At 39.1% G+C, this 21205-nt stretch overlaps 1 protein-coding gene across 5 annotated transcripts; it reads left to right on the plus strand.

Annotated features, from left to right (window-relative positions):
• The first annotated feature begins 391 nt into the window (after positions 1–391).
• Positions 392–10811, plus strand: LOC105035991 (kinesin-like protein KIN-14H). Of its 5 annotated transcripts, none has more exons than XM_019847508.3 (17): positions 395–752; positions 825–1106; positions 1186–1330; positions 1468–1577; positions 1654–1773; positions 1843–2046; positions 5359–5568; positions 5650–5724; positions 5900–6046; positions 6131–6272; positions 6373–6482; positions 7048–7209; positions 7315–7523; positions 9755–9836; positions 9923–10027; positions 10111–10215; positions 10339–10811. In XM_019847508.3, the coding sequence occupies exons 1-17, from the start codon at positions 684–686 to the stop codon at positions 10516–10518; spliced, it is 2457 nt and encodes an 818-aa protein (XP_019703067.1). In that variant the 5' UTR covers positions 395–683; the 3' UTR covers positions 10519–10811. The 5 variants fall into 5 exon arrangements, 4 of the variants coding, with proteins under 4 accessions (XP_019703067.1, XP_073114100.1, XP_029117940.1 ...); XM_073257999.1 differs by having other exon boundaries at positions 396–757; XM_029262107.2 differs by having other exon boundaries at positions 396–757; positions 834–1106.
• Positions 10812–21205: the final 10394 nt, after the last annotated feature.

The raw sequence follows: 21205 nt of genomic DNA on the forward strand, positions 1-21205 counted from the left end.
ATATCAAATAGTATTTTTTAATTTTTTTTTTTGCGTAGTCTACGTGAAAATTGGGGGTGGGTGACATGCACAATAAAACGTCATTCAAAATGATATTTTCAAATTTTTACGTCAAATCGATAAATAAATTTAAATTTATATTATTTATATAAATAAATTTATTTTTATATTATTTTGGAAAAGCACTAAACCGTCGGTGTAAAGTGCGACTTCTCCATCGATACGTAGCATCGGGCTTTAAAAATCCGTACGGTTGTAAGGATCCTTCTTAGTAACTAGATTTCAAACCTTGGGGTATTTTCGTCATACAACCCAAACCCCCCTTCCCCGTTCCCAAATTCAAAAGCTTTCAAACCGCCGCTTCCCTCCCATTCGAAATCGAAATCGAAATCGAGATCGAAAGATAAACAAAAAGAGTCGTCCCTCCGAAAACCCTCGCCCTAATTCCAATCCCACGAGAGAGGAAGATAGATCGAAGGAAAAATAAGGTGATCTTTTACGTCAAATTTATCCTTCTGCTCCTCCTCTTTCGCCTTCCTCATCTACCTGGCCGTCAAAGTGACGGCTAAGTCTCCCCCAGCTTGCCTTCAGCTTCACTCCACGGGCCCACCCCTCACCCAAATAGAAGGCTCCACCTCCCACTCAAAACCCTAACCACATCTCCCCAATCTCCTCTTGAATCCATGTCCTTCCGGAACCAGAACCGGCCCCCTCCCACCCCGGTCCTCAACCCCATTCGAAGCCCCTCAAATGTAAGGTTTGCCCTCTATTTACATCCTCCTAGGGGTAGGGTTTTGGCGTCTTGGGTTTGATACCTGGTTCAGTTCTTGCAGAAGAAGGAGAATTTAGATGAGGCGCCTGTGGACAAGCGAAGGAAGATAGGAATAGGGAAGATGGTGTGCCCGGCGACCAATCCCCGTGCGCGGCAGATGCTGTCGACTGTCAATGCTGGTCCGAATCCTGGTGGGCATGGCGATCATGGGACCGGCGCCGCTCCGACCTCTGATGGTGGGAGCAGTGGTGGTGGGGTCGAGTTCGCATCAAGAGAGGATGTGGAGAGGGTTTTGGGTGAGAAGATGAAGGGGAAGAACAAGAATGATTACAAGGTAATCGGTCTGAAATTTCCCATTTTGTTGAATTTTTGCCCATTTTAACTACTTTGTGAGAATTTTATTTATATATTAGGGAAAGAGCGAGCAGATGATAGAGTACATAAAGAAACTCAGGACTTGTATCAGATGGTTCATGGAGCTTGAAGACGGGTATTTGGCCGAGCAGGAGAAGCTCAGAAGTATGTTGGATTCTGAAGAGAGAAGGCACGTGGAGATTGGTAATTGTCACTTTTGCCTTTTTAATTGGGACAGCTAATTGTTCATTGATTGGCGGTTAGAAGAAATCTTTTTTGTTTGGAAGTTTGAAGAACTAGGTGTTTGTTGTATTTATTTGGTCAGTTTTTATCTTCTGTAGAGGTCCAGATGAGGGCCAAGTTTGAAGAATTGAATACAATCATCCAGGAACTTCAAAGGCAGCATGCATCTCTGCAGGAAACCTTCAGAAAGGAGGAAGCTGACAAATTGGTAGTTCTTTCGAAAATTTCCAGTTCTTCTGTTAATTGTTTGGCATGTTTCTGATGGCAAATTTGAAATATGACAGGCTTCCATTAAATCTTATGAGGAAGAAAGAGAGGCAAGGATTGCAGCTGAAAATTTGCGGGCAACATTGTCTGAAGAGCTTGAAAAGGTCAATCAAGAGGCAAGATGTCTCAGTGATCAGGTAAGGGTGTTTGCTTGTAGATGGAGATTTTGAGGACCCCTATTACCTTGCTTTCTTATATTATTTCAGCTGAAAATGATCCAAGAAACCAGCAAGAGATTGCAGGAGTACAATATTAGCTTGCAGCAGTACAGTAGCAGTCTTCGGGCTGAAGCTGCAAAGGATGGTGAGACTATCTCAAAGTTGCAGAAGGAGAAGAATGCGATGATGGAAACCTTGACTGGTTTAAGGGATCACGTCAACTCTCTTAAGATTCAATTGGATTCTTCTAGGGTGAGCTATCCCCAATTTGTTTTGGCTTTTAATTATGAATTAATGCTCACATGAGCAAGCAACGTTATCTTGGGTGGTACTTGCAAACATTTGGCTTTCCTTGATTTTATAACTGCTATTGCAAATCAGTTCTATGTAGTGCTTAATTGTTGCTGAGCAGAACAAAAGGATAAATATATTAACACACCATCTGATGATATTGAATGAAAGAATCTTTCACTGGTTCTGTTTTTGAATAGGATAGACATTTTTAATCTGATGTAGCTAGAAGATAACTTGTTTTTCCATGAAAATATTATTTATTAATTGAGTTTACTGTTTATTTTTGTACTTCATGCAGTATAACATTAGATTATCTTTTTAACTGAATTCTGTCCATGTTGTGCAGTAGCTATATGCCTTTGCTTCCTCTTATTATAACTGTATAACAGTCGGTGGGGATTCTATTTTGAGAATTGTTTTGGCATATAGCAGTTCATTTGAACAGAGCTCCTTTAATTTGGAAACAAACCTAAAGTTCTCTGCTAATGGTCAATCTTTAGATGTCACTCTCACTTGAAGTCTTCTTTGGTTATTATGCTGTCAAGTGGAGGTTCACAGCGGGACTGGTTCATCTTGTACTTACAAATATCATGCCTTATGTGGTATTTAAATATCACATTTGTGCTAGTTTAATTCCTGAAACTTCGAGCTAAAACTCTCCATGCAATAATCTCTCACATCTAGTTGGCTCATCATTAAATTTATAAAGACCAACATCAATCAACTTTTCTATTTTTGCTGTTTTGCTATTAGTTGGAGTTTCTAAAGGGTTTTTTGAACACTTGACACCCTATGTCCCCTATCTAAGTTTCACTGATATTAGAAATTATGTTATATGAGATTTTATAAAAAAATTAAATGTATTTTAAGTTTGGGTCTAAAATTCATTCTAAATAAAACACAAATGTCCAATTCTGATGGTTGTAGGAATGAAAATAAGGCCTTAGTAAGAATGATGACGAACATATGCTATGACATGATCACTTTCCGTGTCCTGAATTTACTGTAAAGAACACTGAAGTGATGGAAGAAAAATATCTCTTAGAACCAAGGCAAGTCAAAAAAAATATAGTGCCTCTGAGCTCTCATTTGGTTGCTGCATGTTTGATACTAGTGAAGATATATCAAAAAGCAAGAATAAGGCCTATATGAAGGAAGAGGACTTAGGGTTACAATATTATCATCACTGAGACTGATGCTAAATTGGGGTTTTGCAAACCAAAGGGATAATGCTAGAAATGGATGCAATAAGGTTATTCTGAGCCTTGTGAGTAGAGGGAATAAGATTTTTGCCAAATTATGGGAGCAGATGAAATTTTCTCAGATATTTTAAATAGAACTTTTGAGAAATATTTCAAAAAGCTTTATACTAAAAGTGGTGGTGATCAAAATATAAGTGAATTGAGGAAAGAAGGCAAAAGGTGCTCCCAAATTGCTGCAATAGGCTTGATGGTTCTATTCATATGGTGCTTTTGTGAAAAATGCTTGAGTGGTAGGTGGCTACCTACACTGCCTGTGTATTGCTTGATCATCAAGGATTTCTGCTGCTTGATCGTTGCAATCCTAATCAATCTTCTATGCCATATCTCATGAATTTAGATAAATGTGCTTAGCACATGCTAATGAAAATTTAGGAGATACTGTGAACACCTGCATAGGCCAAACTTTGTTTGTAGCAAGTTGGAGATTGAGCCTAAGAAGGAAGTAATGTTGATGATTTAGATAAATATGTGGTAAACTTTGATGGACAAGGTCAAATGGGAGAATATGTCAGGGTTGCAGGTGGGTCACCCTGACTTGGCTCCAATTCACACTCAACATGAACTAGTCCTGACTTGTTCCGATTTAGCCATGGTTGGCAACATGTGTTGATCAAGATCACTACTTTAAAATGGTTTGGTTGTGGATATATCAGAATTGTCCCTGATCTGGTTAATCTTGAAGAGTTTTATAATTTTATTCAAATGGGCAAGTCCAACTCTCTTAGACATGGATCATTCTCCATTCTAATCCAAAATTTAAATCTAAATTTGATTACCTGATACCTATCCAAGTAAACAGATTTGATGTAGGTCTAACTGTCGGACTTGAAGCTGGATATGGTTTGTTTCTGATAAAGCTGTCTTCGGACCCAGTGTAACCCACTTGCGACCTTAGCATTATCAAGGGATAAATTTGACTCATATAGGAATGAAGCTATGCAATATGGTCATACAACTGGAAGCCTTCTGTGGCTAACAAGACATTCTTGCTCCTAAAAAGTCATTTTTTGGGCAGCATATGCCTTAAAATGGAAATAAATGGTGAAGCACTATAGATAGAACCTAACATACAAGCCTTGGTAGAGTCTGTTTCATTTCTTGGTTTAGACATCAACGATCTCATTGAGAAGTAGTTGATGTCAAGCAATAACTTATCAAAATATTTCTTGTATTCACCATGAAGCCTTGTCCCAAGTATTTGGAGTCAGCTTTATGAAGGAATTCCTATATAGGCTAACCTTGTTATTATAGTGGAAATTCACGGTTTATTCAGTGTGGTCTTTAACTGCTGACTTTATATTGAGTTTGTGCTGTTAATAATGATGAATGAAGTTTGCTGAAGTGCCAATATCTAAAAGTTCATGAAGCAATATGATTGTCTAGGAAATTTATAGATACTTTTTATAATACCAGAGAGAAATATCTAGCATTTAAGAAGTGCTTCTAGCGTGCTTGACTGATGAAGCCCTTGTGTTTCACTGCTTATATCTTTTACCAAGTTTATCATTTTGGAATTTACTGGTAACCTTTTCTTAAAGCTACTAATTGTTAATGAGGGAAAGGAAGTATAATATCTTTGGTATGGGGATGGATGGCATGAATTATCTGCTTGATTGTTTTAAATATAAATGTATTCTCTTATTGTTGCAATCATTTGGTACAAATGACAGGACTTTGATAGGTTTTTCTCTAGTTTATATTGGTTAGAATAAAACTCTTTTTCATTTTTATTATAGTGGTCATACCTTGCTCCTCATATTAACTGAATAGTGCATTTTTTTCAAAATACATAGTTTAATTCACATTCCACCAAAATTTCTTGGAGGGTATAAACCTTCAGCTGTGTTTGAAATTTAGGTAATGATAAAATGCTGTTCATTTTGATTTCACATGAGTTCTTTCCTGCAACTCTTTTTATTGCATAATTGTCAATGTTGTCATTACCTTTATATTTATAGTCATGTAACTCAAATCCTGTATTTTGTTTAAATGTTGGTTGTTCTTCCAGTCATCTCAGCAAGAATCTATTAAACAGAAAGAAGAGTTAAAGAAGGAAGTAGGTTGCCTTAGAACTGAATTGCAGCAAGTAAGAGATGAACGTGATCATACATCAGTGCAAGTTCAGAGTTTAAGTGTTGAACTTGCAAACTATAAAGAAATAACTGGGAAATCCTCAAAGGATTTGGATAGCATAAGGATAAAATATTCTGCCCTTGAGGTTTGTTTCATATTTTCTTATTTATTTTTTAAATTATGTAATTGCTTGTATAGCTATTTATTTTCTAAATTATATATGCAGGACACATGCTCTTCACAAAGGGAGCAGATATACATGTTGCAACATCAGCTTGCTGCAGCAAATGAAAAGTTGAAGGTCAGTAATAGCTGAGTTTTAAAAATGGTAATATCTGACTTAATAGCAAAATTTGATATTTTTGCTGCACACCTCAGGGAAACTTAATTGTTCTTGGCAGTTAGAAATCAAAGATATTTTAAATATTATTTAGCTGTTGTAGTCAGTTTTTTAACATGTTTGTTTATTTTTGTAGAGGGCTGATTTAACAGCCATTGAGACAATGACGGAATATGAAGAGCAAAAGAAAACTGTAAAAGATTTGCAAGAACACCTTGCAGATGCAGAGTTTCAAATATTGGAATCTGAGAAATTGCGTAAAAAGCTGCATAACACCATACTGGTACTCTTTTTTTATTTTTACAGTGTCTCACAATTTGTGTCAAAGATTTTGGCGCTAAATCTTCAACGTTCTGTTACTTCCTAGGAGCTGAAAGGAAATATCCGAGTGTTTTGTAGAGTACGCCCTATTCTACCTGATAGTGATTGTAGTGGCACAGAGGGGCCAGTTGTTTCTTATCCAGCATCCGTTGAATCTCTTGGGCGGGGCATTGACTTGATGCATCATGGTAGGAAGGCTTTCCATTGCTTCTCTTGAACCATTGTTCCTGTTCCTGCCTATTGTGGAGAAAAGGTACTAATTACATCATATAATTCCATTTTCAACAGCTCAAAAGTATTCCTTTACTTTTGATAAGGTATTCAATCATGAAGCTTCACAGGAAGATGTATTCGTAGAAATATCGCAGCTGGTACAGAGTGCACTTGATGGCTATAAGGTGCATTTTTTCGTAATGCGATTTAAATTGTTTGTTATATAATCATACTTGCTCTTATTTGTAATTTATATATCACTTGTATTGTGTTTTTCTGTTTTATTGAATTACATTGTATCAATTGATGTATAAAGCAACCATTTGTTAACAGGTGGAATTGTTGGAAAGTGAAAGTATGATCTGGTTGAATTGGCAGCTGGTTGCTAGTTTTAAAATATTTGCAACTCAGATATATTACATGTCCTGGAATCACTGTTAATGGTTATTTCAGAGCACTAAGAATTGTATAAACAATTCCACCTTTCGTTTTTTTCCCTAATATTCCTGCTGTGGACTAATCTAGGTTTCAGTTGGATCCTACTGTTGTCTGACTAGCTCTACTAATTCTCTTATACCTTGATTGTATAATGATGGTTTTAGTGCCATTCTTGTATTATATATCTAATATGCAATGTCCATACAAGTCATTTTATTATATTCTTGGAAAGTGTGCATATTAGACCTTCTGATGTGATTCTTTCTGATGATGGCATGTTAATTTAAGTAAATCAACTGTCTGCTGTCGCAGGTATGCATATTTGCTTATGGGCAAACAGGTTCTGGTAAAACTTTTACCATGATGGGCAAGCCAGAACCTTCTGAGCAGAAAGGGCTTATACCCCGATCTCTAGAGCAAATATTCCAGACCAGTCAATCTCTACAATGTCAGGGATGGAAATACAAAATGCAGGTTAAATTTTGTGTGATTGCTCTTGCTATTTTAATTGTTTTATGCTTGCAAAAATATTTGCTTGGTTTGTTTTGATTACAATGTTTTTCTCCCCATGATTTACAGGCTTCAATGCTAGAAATTTATAATGAAACTATTCGTGATTTGTTATCACCAAGTCGCCCTGGCAGCTTGGATGCAAATACTGCTCTTAGCAAACAATATGCAATCAAACATGATTCAAATGGCAACACGCATGTTTCTGACCTTACTATTGTAGATGTTTGCAGTATTAAGGAGGTCTCCTTTCTTCTACAGCAAGCTGCACAGAGTAGGTAAATCTTTTTGAACATGGATCTGATCCTTTCTAAGGGTTGTTGTTTTTTTTTTTTTTTTGAGATATCAATGCATCATTAGCTGTAACATTATTTTTTTTGAACTGATTCATTATATTGTTTTAAAACTTCACTTCTAACCATTTTTTTTCTATGTATGGGTGACATTCTTCTTCTCTTGTAATCAATGTTGTGCCTTAAAGTGTAAACTAACTCAATGTGCTATAATTTGCTTACTCGGAGAGGACAAGCTCTGTGTTGACATCAATAACAAGAAGACTTATGATATTGTAGAAGTTGTTCTGTAGGTAAATTATTTCTTCTATGCCTGTTCTCTGTTTAAGTAGAATAAAATAAAAGGCCATTATGTGAGTAATGCCAGAATGAAATATACTTTCAGGATGGCTGGAATCCATCTATAATACTAAAGGCAAAATTAAGCAATAAAAAAATAACGTGGAGCACTTTAAATCACATTTCTTTTTTTCCATATGTCTATGCCAATCTGTGGAGGCGACTTTCAAGCCTTGTCACATTTGGCATTATCAAATAGCATTGTCAACATGCCTGTTATGCAAAATTCAGGTTGTATTTGGTCTGGATCATTTTATGGCCAATTTGAGGCCATGATTTCACATTGTCAGTATCTTTAGATACAAACCTGCTTTCTGTTAGCTAATGTGGTTTTTATCACATTATTCTACTCAGGCATGTTAAAAAAATTCTGATATATTCATGGTAGAATCTAGTGGCAGCTGTAATGAAAGTTATATATGTATATATATTTATTTTTTTTGCATGATTTGACACAGGTTGAATAAAGGTGACTGTTGAAAGCCTCAAGCTTGTGAGGTCCAATGTGTCAACCATTGTGCCTCATCTTGTACTGTTGACTTTTGTTTCTATTGTAGGGTATGCATGGCTTCAACTGGATATTGTGCTTTCAATGTTTAGTCTTGTTCTTTACATATCTGTGACTAGATTTCCCGGTAGAAGAAATCTATGTGTTGAATCATGATCCTATGAAGAGCTCACAAATATCTGACCGCCCAAGTTTGGATATTTATAGACTGTCAAGCCAAAATTGTGAATGACATATTGCACCCACATCACAACAAGGCATTACTTGGTAGCTCAGAGGTAGGAAATATCGTCCTCGACCCAAAACTATTGGATCAAATCTTTGGGTTCTCAGAGACCATGCCAAAGTTATTGTAAATGAAACTTATATTCTTAAGAAAATATCTGCACAAGTGCTTTTGGACTAGTGGTGTTAAAAGTTCTAGTTTATTTTTAGATGGCATTTTTGTCCTGGATCCTCAATATTGCTTGTACAATCACGTTTTAGATCATTATTGAATTTCAGTTGTGAAGTTGTGGAATAATTTGTTGTGCTTCGACTGTCAGTAAAGTTCTCTTGGGCTAATTATATTACTAAACGTTTCAAACATGGGCATTGTTAACACATAAAACAAGTGTACCTACTACTTTCTTATAAATGAGTATCTCATTGAAAACCATATACATCTTATGCTTATGTGTATAAAACTATAAATTTTGTTAAGAAAAGGTCATTGGGGAGTTGTTATCAAGCCCAGCTATCAACGTGTCATGCGTACTGTATTTGTTCTTACACTAGACACGAAATCATCTCTCAGTTTTCATTTCTGCACCTATTTTTAGACAGCCTTGAGACCCATCCATTCTACTTGCCATTCAATTCACATATAGTTGTCAGAAAATTGTGGAAAAGAGATCGTCAACAAATATTATAAGGATGGCACTGGTACAGGAGTTGACCAAATGAAGGTTACAATTTCTTTATAAGCTGAAATATATCTCACATACTAATCCATCAATATTTTGAATGCTTATATATTCCGTCTTCTGTTCTAGACAAGCCAGTTTCATGCAGTCTCCTCCATGGAGCTACAAGCAAGTATTGATGTACTTGTTAGTGAATTTATGAATTCAATGGATATGTTTGTACAAGTTAACAAACTACTACAAGAAAACTTCAACTTGCCCAGCCAAGTGAATTCACCGTTTTGCTGAATTTGATAATATTTTGAAATGACAACAGGATAGTTTATGCATATCTATTACCTGCATGCATTATACATCCAGCTGCTTTCTCTCAGCCGAATATTTGATGATTCCTACTTCCATCTCCTGTTTGTGAAGTGAATATGAGCTGAATCCTGGATGATTGTGTTGAATTTGTGTGCTAGGTCTGTGGGTAGGACACAAATGAATGAACAATCCTCAAGAAGTCATTTTGTGTTCACATTACGGATATCTGGAGTTAATGAGGTGTGCTAGTGTTGCTAATTTGACTGATTTAGTCAGCCATACCTGTCTTTAGGTGCTGCTTCTGATTCATGGTTACATATTTCCAGAGCACAGAACAACAGGTTCAAGGAGTGTTGAATTTAATTGATCTGGCAGGAAGTGAGCGTCTTGCTAAAAGTGGTTCCACTGGAGACCGCCTCAAAGAAACACAGGTCGACACTCTTGGGCCCTTAACCATGCCTAAGTTGTTTCCCAGTTTATGTTTAATATGTTATTTCTTACTGTGTTACTGCAGGCAATTAATAAAAGTTTATCAGCCTTGAGTGATGTAATATTTTCTATTGCAAAGAAAGAGGATCATGTGCCTTTCAGGAACTCCAAACTGACATATCTTCTGCAGGTAAAATATCATCTCCCCTGGTAATATATAATTTTGCTTTGGGATGATTAGATCTTTAACTAAGTTGAGTTAATTGTACGATGACTTCAACTGCAGCTAATCTAATTTATAATTTTGTGTCAGCCTTGCCTTGGTGGAGACTCTAAAACGTTAATGTTTGTTAACATCTCCCCGGAGACGTCATCCGTTGGGGAGTCAATCTGTTCCCTTCGTTTTGCTGCAAGGGTTAATTCTTGCGAGATTGGGATTCCCCGTCGCCAGACCCAAATGCGTTCATCAGACTCACGCTTAAGCTATGGTTGAGTTGCATGGCACATACTTGCATCCTCCAGCACCATATGCTTGTCACTGCCGCTGTCGTGGCATATTTAATGACTATTAGGCTTCTAACATTGTCTTCTGTAACCAGCACAAAGGAAATGAAATCAATGTTGCGTTGTGAATTGAATTTGTATAAGCCAATATGTTGATTGTGGCAATATTTGTATCGGCAATTCCTTCACTCATGGTCTGTTATAATAGAATCAATTGTCTACGTGAACACGTTACACAATCTGTTTATCTGGAATACCAGTTGAGTATGAACTGCTTCTCTCTCTCTCTCAATTCTTTGGGTTTGCTCTTTAGACATTTCAGTCTGATGTTCTATAATGCTAAACGAGGATTGGGGAACATTTAAACTGATTGTTTGTCACGCCCCCGATTCGAGATTGTGAATTGAAGATTATGGCAACCACCGCATATTTATGAAGAACTCTCTCCATAAGCATGCAAGGCATCTCATCACGATATCAATGCATCACAGCGGAATAAATTCAAATAATTATTATTTAATTTTAATTCAAGTAATTAAATTAAATGTCTTACATCCAATAAAATTTTACTAAAACAATAGATCTAAGTTCAATGAAGTTGACAATGCTAAATCTCGCCTCTAAAAGCTTTGTTCTAAAATTTCTTCCCACGCTCGAAATTAATTATCTGAATCTGAAAAATAGAAAGAAAGGTAATGAGCTAGACAGTCTAGTAAGTAACAAATATCTCAACTAGATATTTTATAATTTTTAAGAACAATACTGCAAATAAACATAAAAATATATTTCATGCTGATTTAATACAGATCTAATATTTTTAAATATTCACATATAATATAATTATAAATCCGATTCGATTCAAAATACTCGTAACTCAACAGCCTTGACTATGACCAACGTTTAACCTCCATTGGCGGGGTCCACAGAATACCAGCGCACAACCCCCACGGCAGAGTCCATAAATACCAGCGCACAACCCCCACTGGCAGGATCCACAAACACCTGCGCACAACCCCCACTGGCAGGGTCCACTGAGTACCAACGTATAATCTCCATTGGTGGGGCCCACTGAAACATAGTTAGGCTGAGAGCATAAATCCGATCTGTATCAAAATACTTTGTATCATAATATATTATAATTTTTCACTGAACATGTGCATAAATCGATGTACCATAATATTTCAAAAGCACTTTTCTTTCAAAACATAATTTCATAAATCATGCATAATTTTTAGAGAATAATTATTTATTTTCAGAATAAATATGGAATATCTCGAGAAGATGGTTCATTACTTACCTTTCACGGAGCACTGAATGAATAGATCGACTAACTTCTAGGAGATTCTTCCGTGCCTATTATCCAAAATTATATTTTTACATTAATTTTAATTCAAAATTCAATCTAAACAAATCCCAAATCAAAACCTCACTTAAAATCAGACTCTTCCCTAAACTCGATCAAAATCATCAGATGAAGCCTTCCTCTACGCTAATTCTAGAGGAATAACTTTAGAGAGAGAGAAATCCATCATGAGAGAGAAACAATCTAGAGAGAGAAAGTGGAGAGAGAAAGTCCAATTCCAGAGAGAGAAAGTCAGGGTTTAGACTGAAAGAAGAGAGAGAAACTCTCTCTCATCATTTTTTTTATTATTTATTTATTTATTTATTTATTCATATATATATATATATATTTATTTTTATTTTTATTTTTTTTTCTTTTCTTTTCTTTTCTTTTCTTTTTCTCTTTTTCTTCTTTTTCTTTTCTTTTCTTTTTCTTTTTCTCTTTTTCTTCTTCTTTCTCTTTTCTTTTCTTTTATTTCTTTTTTTTTTTTCTTGGGCTTCTTCCAGGCCGAACAGGGGACGGCAGTCCCCTCCTTGTGTCGGGCCGCTCCGGCCACGGCCGCCGCGGCGGATGCCGACGGCAGAGGGGGGCCACTCCCCCGGTCACGGAGGAGCATGGCTGGCGATCGATTTCGATCGCCGGCGTCGGAAAAATCCAAGAGAAAAGAGACCGAAACAGGGGTCTCTTTTCTGACCGAAAATCGGCGACATCCGTCGCCGGCAGTCTCAAGCAAAGGTACGGGAAGAAAGGGAAGGAAGAGAGGAAGGAAAGGAAGACTCACCCCGGCCTTCGGTGACCTCATCGGCGAGCAATCACGGCGAGAAATCGAACGGTGTCCGCGGCTTCAATCGAGAAAGACGGAGAGAAAGAGAGAGGGAGGAGGCCGATGTTCAGTCTCAAGAAAATGGGGAGGCTTTTTATAGAGGACCCTAGGACTCCGAGGGGTCCTAGGATTCCGATCTCGCCTGGGTCTCGTCGGAGAAGAAGACTCCTATCGGGAGTCTTCTTCCCGATTTTTCCTTTTTTTTTTATTTTTTTTATTTTGGGCTTTGGTGGGCTGAGGTTGGGCTTGGTTTGGGCTATAACATTGTTGTTGCCAATCTTTTCATCGCCTGTTCGTCGGGAATGAGCATCTGCAAAATGAAGTTTGCATTGACCAAAATTATCTCTGGTGGAGACTTTCTGATGTTTAAATCAAAAGGGGATTGGATAATAGTAGTATGAGAATGGAGACAGAGCTCAGTATATTAAAATTAGTTTATTGAATTTTGTTGCCTTATTTTTTTTTTATAGAGTAGATCATCGTAATTGTCGAATATGATCTTGCATTTAGTGGTGTAGAATCATAGAGCGGTAATCTCATAGTGGGTTATTAATCTCCATGGATTATGCAGCAGTATCAGTGGAATAATCGTCCGTGATGGTTATAATATATTTGAATGAGTCGGCCGACTGTGCATCGGGAGTCAGTTGTCGGTTAGTAACTCTAAAATACCGACGGTTGAAGTAATTTATTGTTTGTAGAGTCCGAACATTGGTCGTCTACCGATTTTGATTCAGTGAGGGGTGTTCGGTTGGTCGGTCGAGAGTAGCGTCGGCTTGCTCAGCTGACATATAGTCGGTAATCGCTTCTAGGATTGTCTGTCTGTTTGGTAGGTCAGAGTCGGATGTCGGTCTGTGTATGCTGAAGATCGATCGGTCTATGGAGATCGATCGATTTACTCTAACATTGATAAATTTGGTTTTTGAGACGTTGATAGCAAAAGATCATCTGATGCTAAAATGATAATCCTAAGACAGATGTGGGTTTTGTGGAATCAACAGTACATTTGGCATGGAAACTCTTATCATGTATGATGTGTTAAGACATTTTGGAGATTAAAAATATTTTAGGGCCTATTTGGATCGTTGGATCTAAAATCTTATGAGATTTGTTGCTCAATCATATATATATATATATATATGTGTGTGTGTGTGTGTGTGTGTTTGTATGTGTTTGTATTTTTCTAATAATCAAAAAAAAAATATGAAGGAAAAAGAATACCCTCAACCTACTTAACTTGAATCTCTTAAAAGATTTAAGAAGCATAAAACAATTGGTGAAAATAAGATCTAGTATCTCTTTTCTTTAATTGATAACCATAAACAAATATATATAGTCTTTGTTTATAATAGTGAAATATGCCTTTACACAATTTGGGTCTCATTCTTCTCCTAATGTTAACAAGACTCAGTTTTTCAATAAATACATGATTAGTGAAAAATAAATATTAAAAAATTAAAATCCTGTGAAGATAGATCTTGATTCCTATATTGATTTAGTCTTCAATCATTTTGCCTAATTATTTTGGGATCGGAAGATACACCCAAACAAATATCTTATCGAAAAGAAAATATTTGGGATAATTAACCTGCCAGAGACCAAATGAAGGAATCTAGGCTTGATCATTTAGTACTCATCCTTTAAAGGGTAGTACTATATTGAAACGCTCGAAAAGTTACCTAATTTGGAAAGTGAAAAATTTTCTCAATCGGCTATCTTATAGTCAAGTTATAGCATCTGAAAGTTTAGCCTATGATTTGATTTTTGATGTGGTTGATCTTGCTCTTAGGTCTTGTCTAGTCTTATCCATAATGGCTAGCGATCTTTATCGAGTCTAATAATCCTTTCGGACTAAAAAATAAAAAAAACTAAATCTCTCCCACATAAAAAAAAACTTCCTGGCTTTTCTTCTTTGCTTGTTGCTGCAAGTGTTTACTTAGTCCTAAAACTGGAATAATGACAACTTGGAAACTTGCATGATAGGACTCATCTTCTTCATGAAAAACCCTTTCTGTTGAGACATGGTTTTTGCCACAACACATGCTTGTGAGAAAGCCTTCTAATGGAGATATGATATAAGCTATAATATACATTTTCTTGCCTTCTATAGCTATAACACAAGGATCATATAAAATATTGTGCTTGTTCGTGCTTATGGTTCTAGCACAAGAATCACCTTGCACATGCTATTGCCTCCTTGGTAGTAGAAGTTTAATTTAACATATCAAATTGTTTTTTCCAACTACATTAATTCTACCATACATCATGACAACACCTTTGTCAATTCCTATTTCTTCAATCCAAAATTATGACTTTTATCGAAAATTAAACTGACTTTCTTTTATATTCATCTTTCAAATAATCCTAGTATCATTTACTCTTTACCTTTCTTAATAGAGATTGATATACTTTGGAACCAACCACAACGGACATGGTAGACTAACTAATTAGAGCTTGCCACAAAATCTCCATCCTATAAAATCAGTGCCCATAATGTGGCCACCTAGAGGCATGTAGAGATGCCTAGATCTCCCCCATTTGGCAATACTTGACCACAATCGCAAATGGCTTCCACATAGGGGCAAGATACACAGGAGTATAGCACAATAGAATCACCCGCTCGATATCTTCAGGATGTGTGATCAATTATTCAAAATAGCTAACCGGCTGTCATATCCCCGATCCGAGATCATGAGCTGAGGGTAATGGCAATCGTCGCATATTTATCAAGAACGCTCTCCATAAGCATGCAAGGCATTTCATCACGATATCAACGCATCACTGTAGAATAAAATTTAAATAATTATTATTCAACTTTAATTCAAATAACTAAATCAAATGTCTTACATCCAATAAAATTTTACTAAAAATAAAATAATAGATCTAAGTTCAATGAAGTTGACAATACTAAATTTCGTCTTTAAAAGCTCTGTTCCAACATTATTACCCACGTTCGTAATTAATTATTTAAATCTAAAAAAATAAAAAAAAGAGATAATGAGCTAGACAGTCCAGTAAGTAATAAATATCTCAACTAGATATTTCAGATATTTATATAATTTTTAAGAACAATACTGTGAATAAATATAAAAATATATTTCATGCTAATTCAATGCAAATCTAATCTTTTCAAATATTCACATATAATATAATCATAAATTTGATTCAAATTAAAATACTTATAACTCAACAGCCTTGATTATGATCAATATTTATCCCCTATTGACGGGATTCACTGAAGACCAGCACACAACCCCCACTGGCAGAGTCCACTAAATACTAACGCACAACCCTCACTAGCAGGATCTACTAAATATTTGCGCACAACCCCCACTAGCAGATCCACTAAGTACCAACGAATAATCTTCATTGACGGGGCTCACTGAAATATAGTTAGGTTGAGAGCATAAATTCGATCTGTATCAAAATACTTTTATATTATAACATATCATAATTTTTACTAAACATGCATAATCAATAAATCATAGTATTTCTGAATCACTTTTCATTCAAAATATAATTTTATAAATCATGCATAATTTTAAAGAATAATTATTTATTTTTAGAATAAATATAAAATATCTCGAGAAGATGATTCATTACTTACCTTTCATAGACCAATGAATGAACAGATCGATTAAATTTAGAGAAATCTTCAAAACCTATTATTCAAAATTATATTCTTGTATTAATTCTAATTCAAAATTAAATCTAAACAAATCTTGTTGGGTATAAAATACCCCCAGCCGAAGTTCGTAAAAGACCGACCCTCCCTGGGCTCTTCTAGCTTTCGACCTTATGCGGTATCTCTCTCTGAACTCCTCCGATCGTCCGAGCTCCCATAATACCATCCAGACTTCTCCGATAATGAACTCCTCCATTCATCTACCGGGCTGCTCCAAATGCTTTCCGAGCTTCTCTGAAAGCAGGACTTCTGCAGTAACCAAACTCCATCTAAGTTTTTACGACGATCGATCGCCTTTCGAATTTCATCTGAGCTAATTTCACCCGAGCTCCTACAAGAGCCGGATGCCAGTCGAACTTCTACAGTGGATGGATTCCAGACGAATTTCTATAACAGATGGGGTACACCAGCCGGATCTCTACTCCGGATTTCTATCGCAAGCAGAATTTATCCGAGCTCCTACAAGAACCAGACTTCGTCCGAACTTCTACAGTGGATGGATCACAGACGAACTTCTACGATGGATAGGCTCCACCAGATCTCTACTCCGAATTTCTTTCGGACCTCGTCAATGATCGAGCTTCTCCAACAGTGGGACTTCTACAATAAGAAGTCTCCATCCGAGCTTCCACGACAACTGATCTTCGACCGAGCTTCTACAATAAGCAGACTTCATCCAGACTCCTACGAGAGTCGGACTTCGTCCGAACTTCTACAGCAGAACCATATCCGGGACTCCTCCAATGTTCGACCTTCCACGGTGTCCTCAAGACTCCTCCAGCGGACGAACCTCCACAACGCCATCCGAACTCCACTGTCGGTCGATCCTCTATCGGATTCCTCATGAAATCGGACTTTTTCAACAGAAAGTCTCCGTCCGAGCTTCTACATTAGATGACTTCCGCCTGCAGCATCAGCGCCCAAGGCACCTGACAACAATGGACTCGTCAGCAACCTCGAAAACATCCGAGCTTCTCCTGGATTGCTGAGACAGAGAACCATTCTGCTCCATCAGACGTCCCGACCGAGCTTCAGTCGTCAGGCTCGAACTCTCTGGCAAGTCACGACAATGGCCACTACCCTACTCCACTCTTTGTAACGAATTTCACGTGGCTCCATCACTTTCTGACAAGTCGCGACAACGGACACCACTCCACTCTCCATAACAAACTCCATGTGGCCCTGAACGGCCCACTACCAGGCGGTTACAGACGTCGCTGTCAATCAGTTACGCTCTCCGTCTATAAAAAGGGACCCCCAGATACGTTCTTCTCTAAGCTCTAAACTCTATCTCGAAACTCTGCTAAAATCCCATTTGAGTGCTCCATTTCTGTTGAGGCAGAGTACTGACTTGAGCATCGGAGGGTCTTACCGGAGCACCCCCAACTCTGGTTTAGACTTTCTTTGTAGGTCCCGACGGTGGACGTGATCCCTTTAACGACTCCAGCTTCTCCGACATCGGTGAAATTTTGCACCAACAGAATTGGCACTAGAAGAAGGGCCTGTGTCTTTGCAGTACCCTTGTTCTTAAAGGAGTACTCAACGAGACTGTCTTCGGTCATCTTCTTCGACACTTTCTCCTTCTTCCCCTGCCAGATCTCCACCTGATGCCTCCCCGAAAGGCATCCACCAGGCGATCCACGGCCTACACAGCCAGATCTCAGCGAGCCCCACAAGCTTCAACCTCATCTCTAGTTTCTCAGGCTCCTCCTCCGGCAACGATAGTCGGCATGGAGCAGTTCGACTTGCTGAAACAGCAGGTCAGGGGCTTTACCGAAGTAGTGCAGGCCATGCAGCAGCAGCCGCAGGCATCAGTGCGGCTGGAAAGAACATCGTCGGAGTTCCAAAATCTGGCGATCGGGCGGGCCACTTGGGCCAGTCGCCCTGTCTTCCCCGAAAAGGGGAAGCAGAAGGTGGAGAGCCCTCCGTCCAATCACGATTTCACCCCCAAAGGGTCCCTACCTCCGTTCCACCAAAAGACCCTCGAGACTCGCAGTCGAGAGGACCTCCTGGATCAAAGATTCCAGGAGATGAACCGGCGGATCGAAGAGATCCGCCATGCTCCCACTGCTTACGGTGAGGACATCTGCACTGACCCTCCTTTCTCTCAAATGATTATGCAGGAACCAATCCCGCCAAACTTCAAGCTCCCCCAATTCGAGAGCTACGACGGGATCTCGGATCCAGTTGACCACCTGGAGGCCTTTCGAACAATGATGCTGCTCCATGACGTGCCAGATGCCATCTTGTGTCGAGCTTTCCCATCCACCTTGAAGGGAGCAGCAAAAAATTTGTACTCAGCACTTAAGTCGGGTACTATCTTCTCCTTTGATCAGATGAGCCACCAGTTCGTTGCTTATTTCGTCAGCAGCCGACGTCCCCAGAGAGGTTCAGAGTCCCTCATCAACATCAAGCAAAAGGAGGAAGAATCCATCCAAACTTACGTCAACCGTTTTAACACCGCCGCATTGGAGGTCCAGAACTTGGACCAATCGGTTGCAGTGGCCACCCTAAAGAGCGGTCTTCAAAAGAACGATCTTCTGTTCTTCCTGAAAAAGAAGTATCCCAGGGACTTCGCTGATCTGCTAGCTCGGGCCGAAGGATATGCCTGAGCAGAGGAAGCCTTCAAGCTGAAGGATGAGGAGGCCGCGAAGGAGTGGCAGGAGGGTGACTCCAGCAAGCTCGCAGTTGAAAAAGGGCTGAGTGAAGCTCGACCACGTTCTCGAACTCCCCCCGGACACAAGCGTGTCCACACTCCTCCTCGAGCTCGTAGGTAGAGGAGCTCGGACCATAGGGTTCGACGGAGCTCTCCCCCAAGAAGATTCCACAGCTACGTCCCCCTCAATGCTCCAAAAGCTCAAGTGCTGATGGAGGTCAGGGAGCAACTGCCAAGGCCGAAAAGGATGCGCACACACCTTGGGAAGCACAATCCTAACAAGTTCTGCCTCTATCATCGTGACCACGGCCACGATACAGAGGAGTGTATTCAGCTTCAAGATGAGATCGAGGAGCTCATCAGATGAGGTCGGCTCGACAGATTCATTCGACGCCGGTCTGAAGGTAGGGAAGATCGGCCGAGGGCCCTGTCACAACTGGAGCCACCAAGGAGGGAGGAGCAGCCTGAAGATCGGCCTCCAATCGAGATCATCAACTCCATCTCTGGAGGACCCCGATGGGGAGCAGACCTTCCGCGACTATGGGATTCAAAAAATCTACGAATGTATTACCAATAACTTTGCCTTAAATAAAAGTTTCTTTCATATTCGCATATCTTTTCTTTTGGTATGAGCTTATAACGACAGGAAGTAGCTCCTTCAGATAATCAAAATCAAGCATGTCAGGAACAAGAGGAAAACTTCATCCTGACACGAACGAAGGTCCGATTATATAGAGACCAGATGGGGGGAGAGGCCCTTGCAACGGCCCTTATGCGCCCCCACAGCTATGTTAGGAATAGGAGGAGAATCTCGTCTTAACATGAGCAAAGTCGAAGGTCCGATTATTTAAAGACCGGATGGGGGGAAAGGCCCTTGCAACGGCCCTTATGCGCCCCCACAGCCATGCTAGGAACAGGAGGAGAACCTCATCCTAATATGAGCAAAATTGAAGGTCTGATTATTTAAAGATCGAATGGGGGGAGAGGCCTGTGCAACGGCCCTTATGCACCCCCACAGCCATGTTAGGAACAGGAGGAGAACCTCATCCTAATATGAGCAAAGTTGAAGGCTCAATTATTTAAAGATCGGATGGAGGGAGAGGCCCTTGCAACGGTCCTTATGCGCCCCCACAGCCATGTTAGGAATAGGAGGAGAACCTCATCCTCACATGAGCAAGATCGAAGGTCCAGTTATTTAGAGACCGGATGGGGGGAGAGACCCTTGCAACGGCCCTTACGTGCCCCCACAGTCCTATTAGGAACAGGAGGAGAACCTCGTCCTAACATGAGCTGAAATTGACTGTGTCAGAAATAGGAGGAGAACCTCGTTCTGACACAAATGAAGACCCGATCGTTCAAGATCAGATGAGGAGAAAAGCCTCCTCAATGGCTCCTCTACACCCCTACAACTCCGTTAAGAGCAGAGAAAAAATCCTCACTCGAACACAAAAAAAAAGGGAGAGAGAAAAAGGAAAAGCGACGAGCCATGCCAGTGACAAGGAAAAAATAAACTACATCAAAGACACAAAGAACCTCGTCTCAATGAGAAAGGAGACTCTTGTCAAAAACCCTCAGTCTCTAAGAGGGAACTCAACGCTGGCAGGAGAAAATCGACTTCCTCAAGGTAACGAGAAGTTCAGGCCCCCAAGCTCGAGCACCGGGAGGAAGCGTCAAACTCGAGTGGCCTCGAAAAGACCTTCGATCATGAACAAAAGGGGCAAATTAACACGGCGACGATCAGGAACCTTCAAACAACGTTGACATCGAACAAGACAAAAGATAAAAGAAGTTCGGTAAACAACAACTTAGTGCAAGAATAGACAAAGTAATGAAAAATTTTCTTTTCATTTCATTAGTGAAGTGTACATTACAAAGCCTTTGAAGGCCAATAAAGAAAAATGACAAGAAAAGGAAAGAATACATAGAACAAAAGGTAAAGAAGCTCTAAGGAAGCTCGGCTTCTTCAGACTTCGAACTCTCGGTTCCAGCCATCATCGAAGATTGCTTTAAGTTTTTGACTTCTTCTTCCAGTTCTTTCTTTCTTAACAGCATCTCCCGATACATTTGGTAGAATCGCCAACTCTCGCCCGCCGACTTCCGAAGCCTCTTCCTCAGAACTTTGGACTCCACCTTGGCATCCTTGACTGCCTGCTGCTCGTAGGCCAGTTGA

Source organism: Elaeis guineensis, chromosome 5, assembly GCF_000442705.2.
Source record: "Elaeis guineensis isolate ETL-2024a chromosome 5, EG11, whole genome shotgun sequence".
NCBI lineage: Eukaryota > Viridiplantae > Streptophyta > Magnoliopsida > Arecales > Arecaceae > Elaeis > Elaeis guineensis.

Excerpts from the sequence above, each read along its gene's own strand:
- LOC105035991 (XM_019847508.3), top strand. The coding sequence starts at position 684 with ATGTCCTTCCGGAACCAGAACCGGCCCCCTCCCACCCCGGTCCTCAAC. Across the intron at positions 1,331-1,467 it reads GAGAAGGCACGTGGAGATTG|AGGTCCAGATGAGGGCCAAG; the intron begins GTAATTGTCACT and ends TATCTTCTGTAG. Across the intron at positions 5,725-5,899 it reads CAGCAAATGAAAAGTTGAAG|AGGGCTGATTTAACAGCCAT; the intron begins GTCAGTAATAGC and ends TTATTTTTGTAG.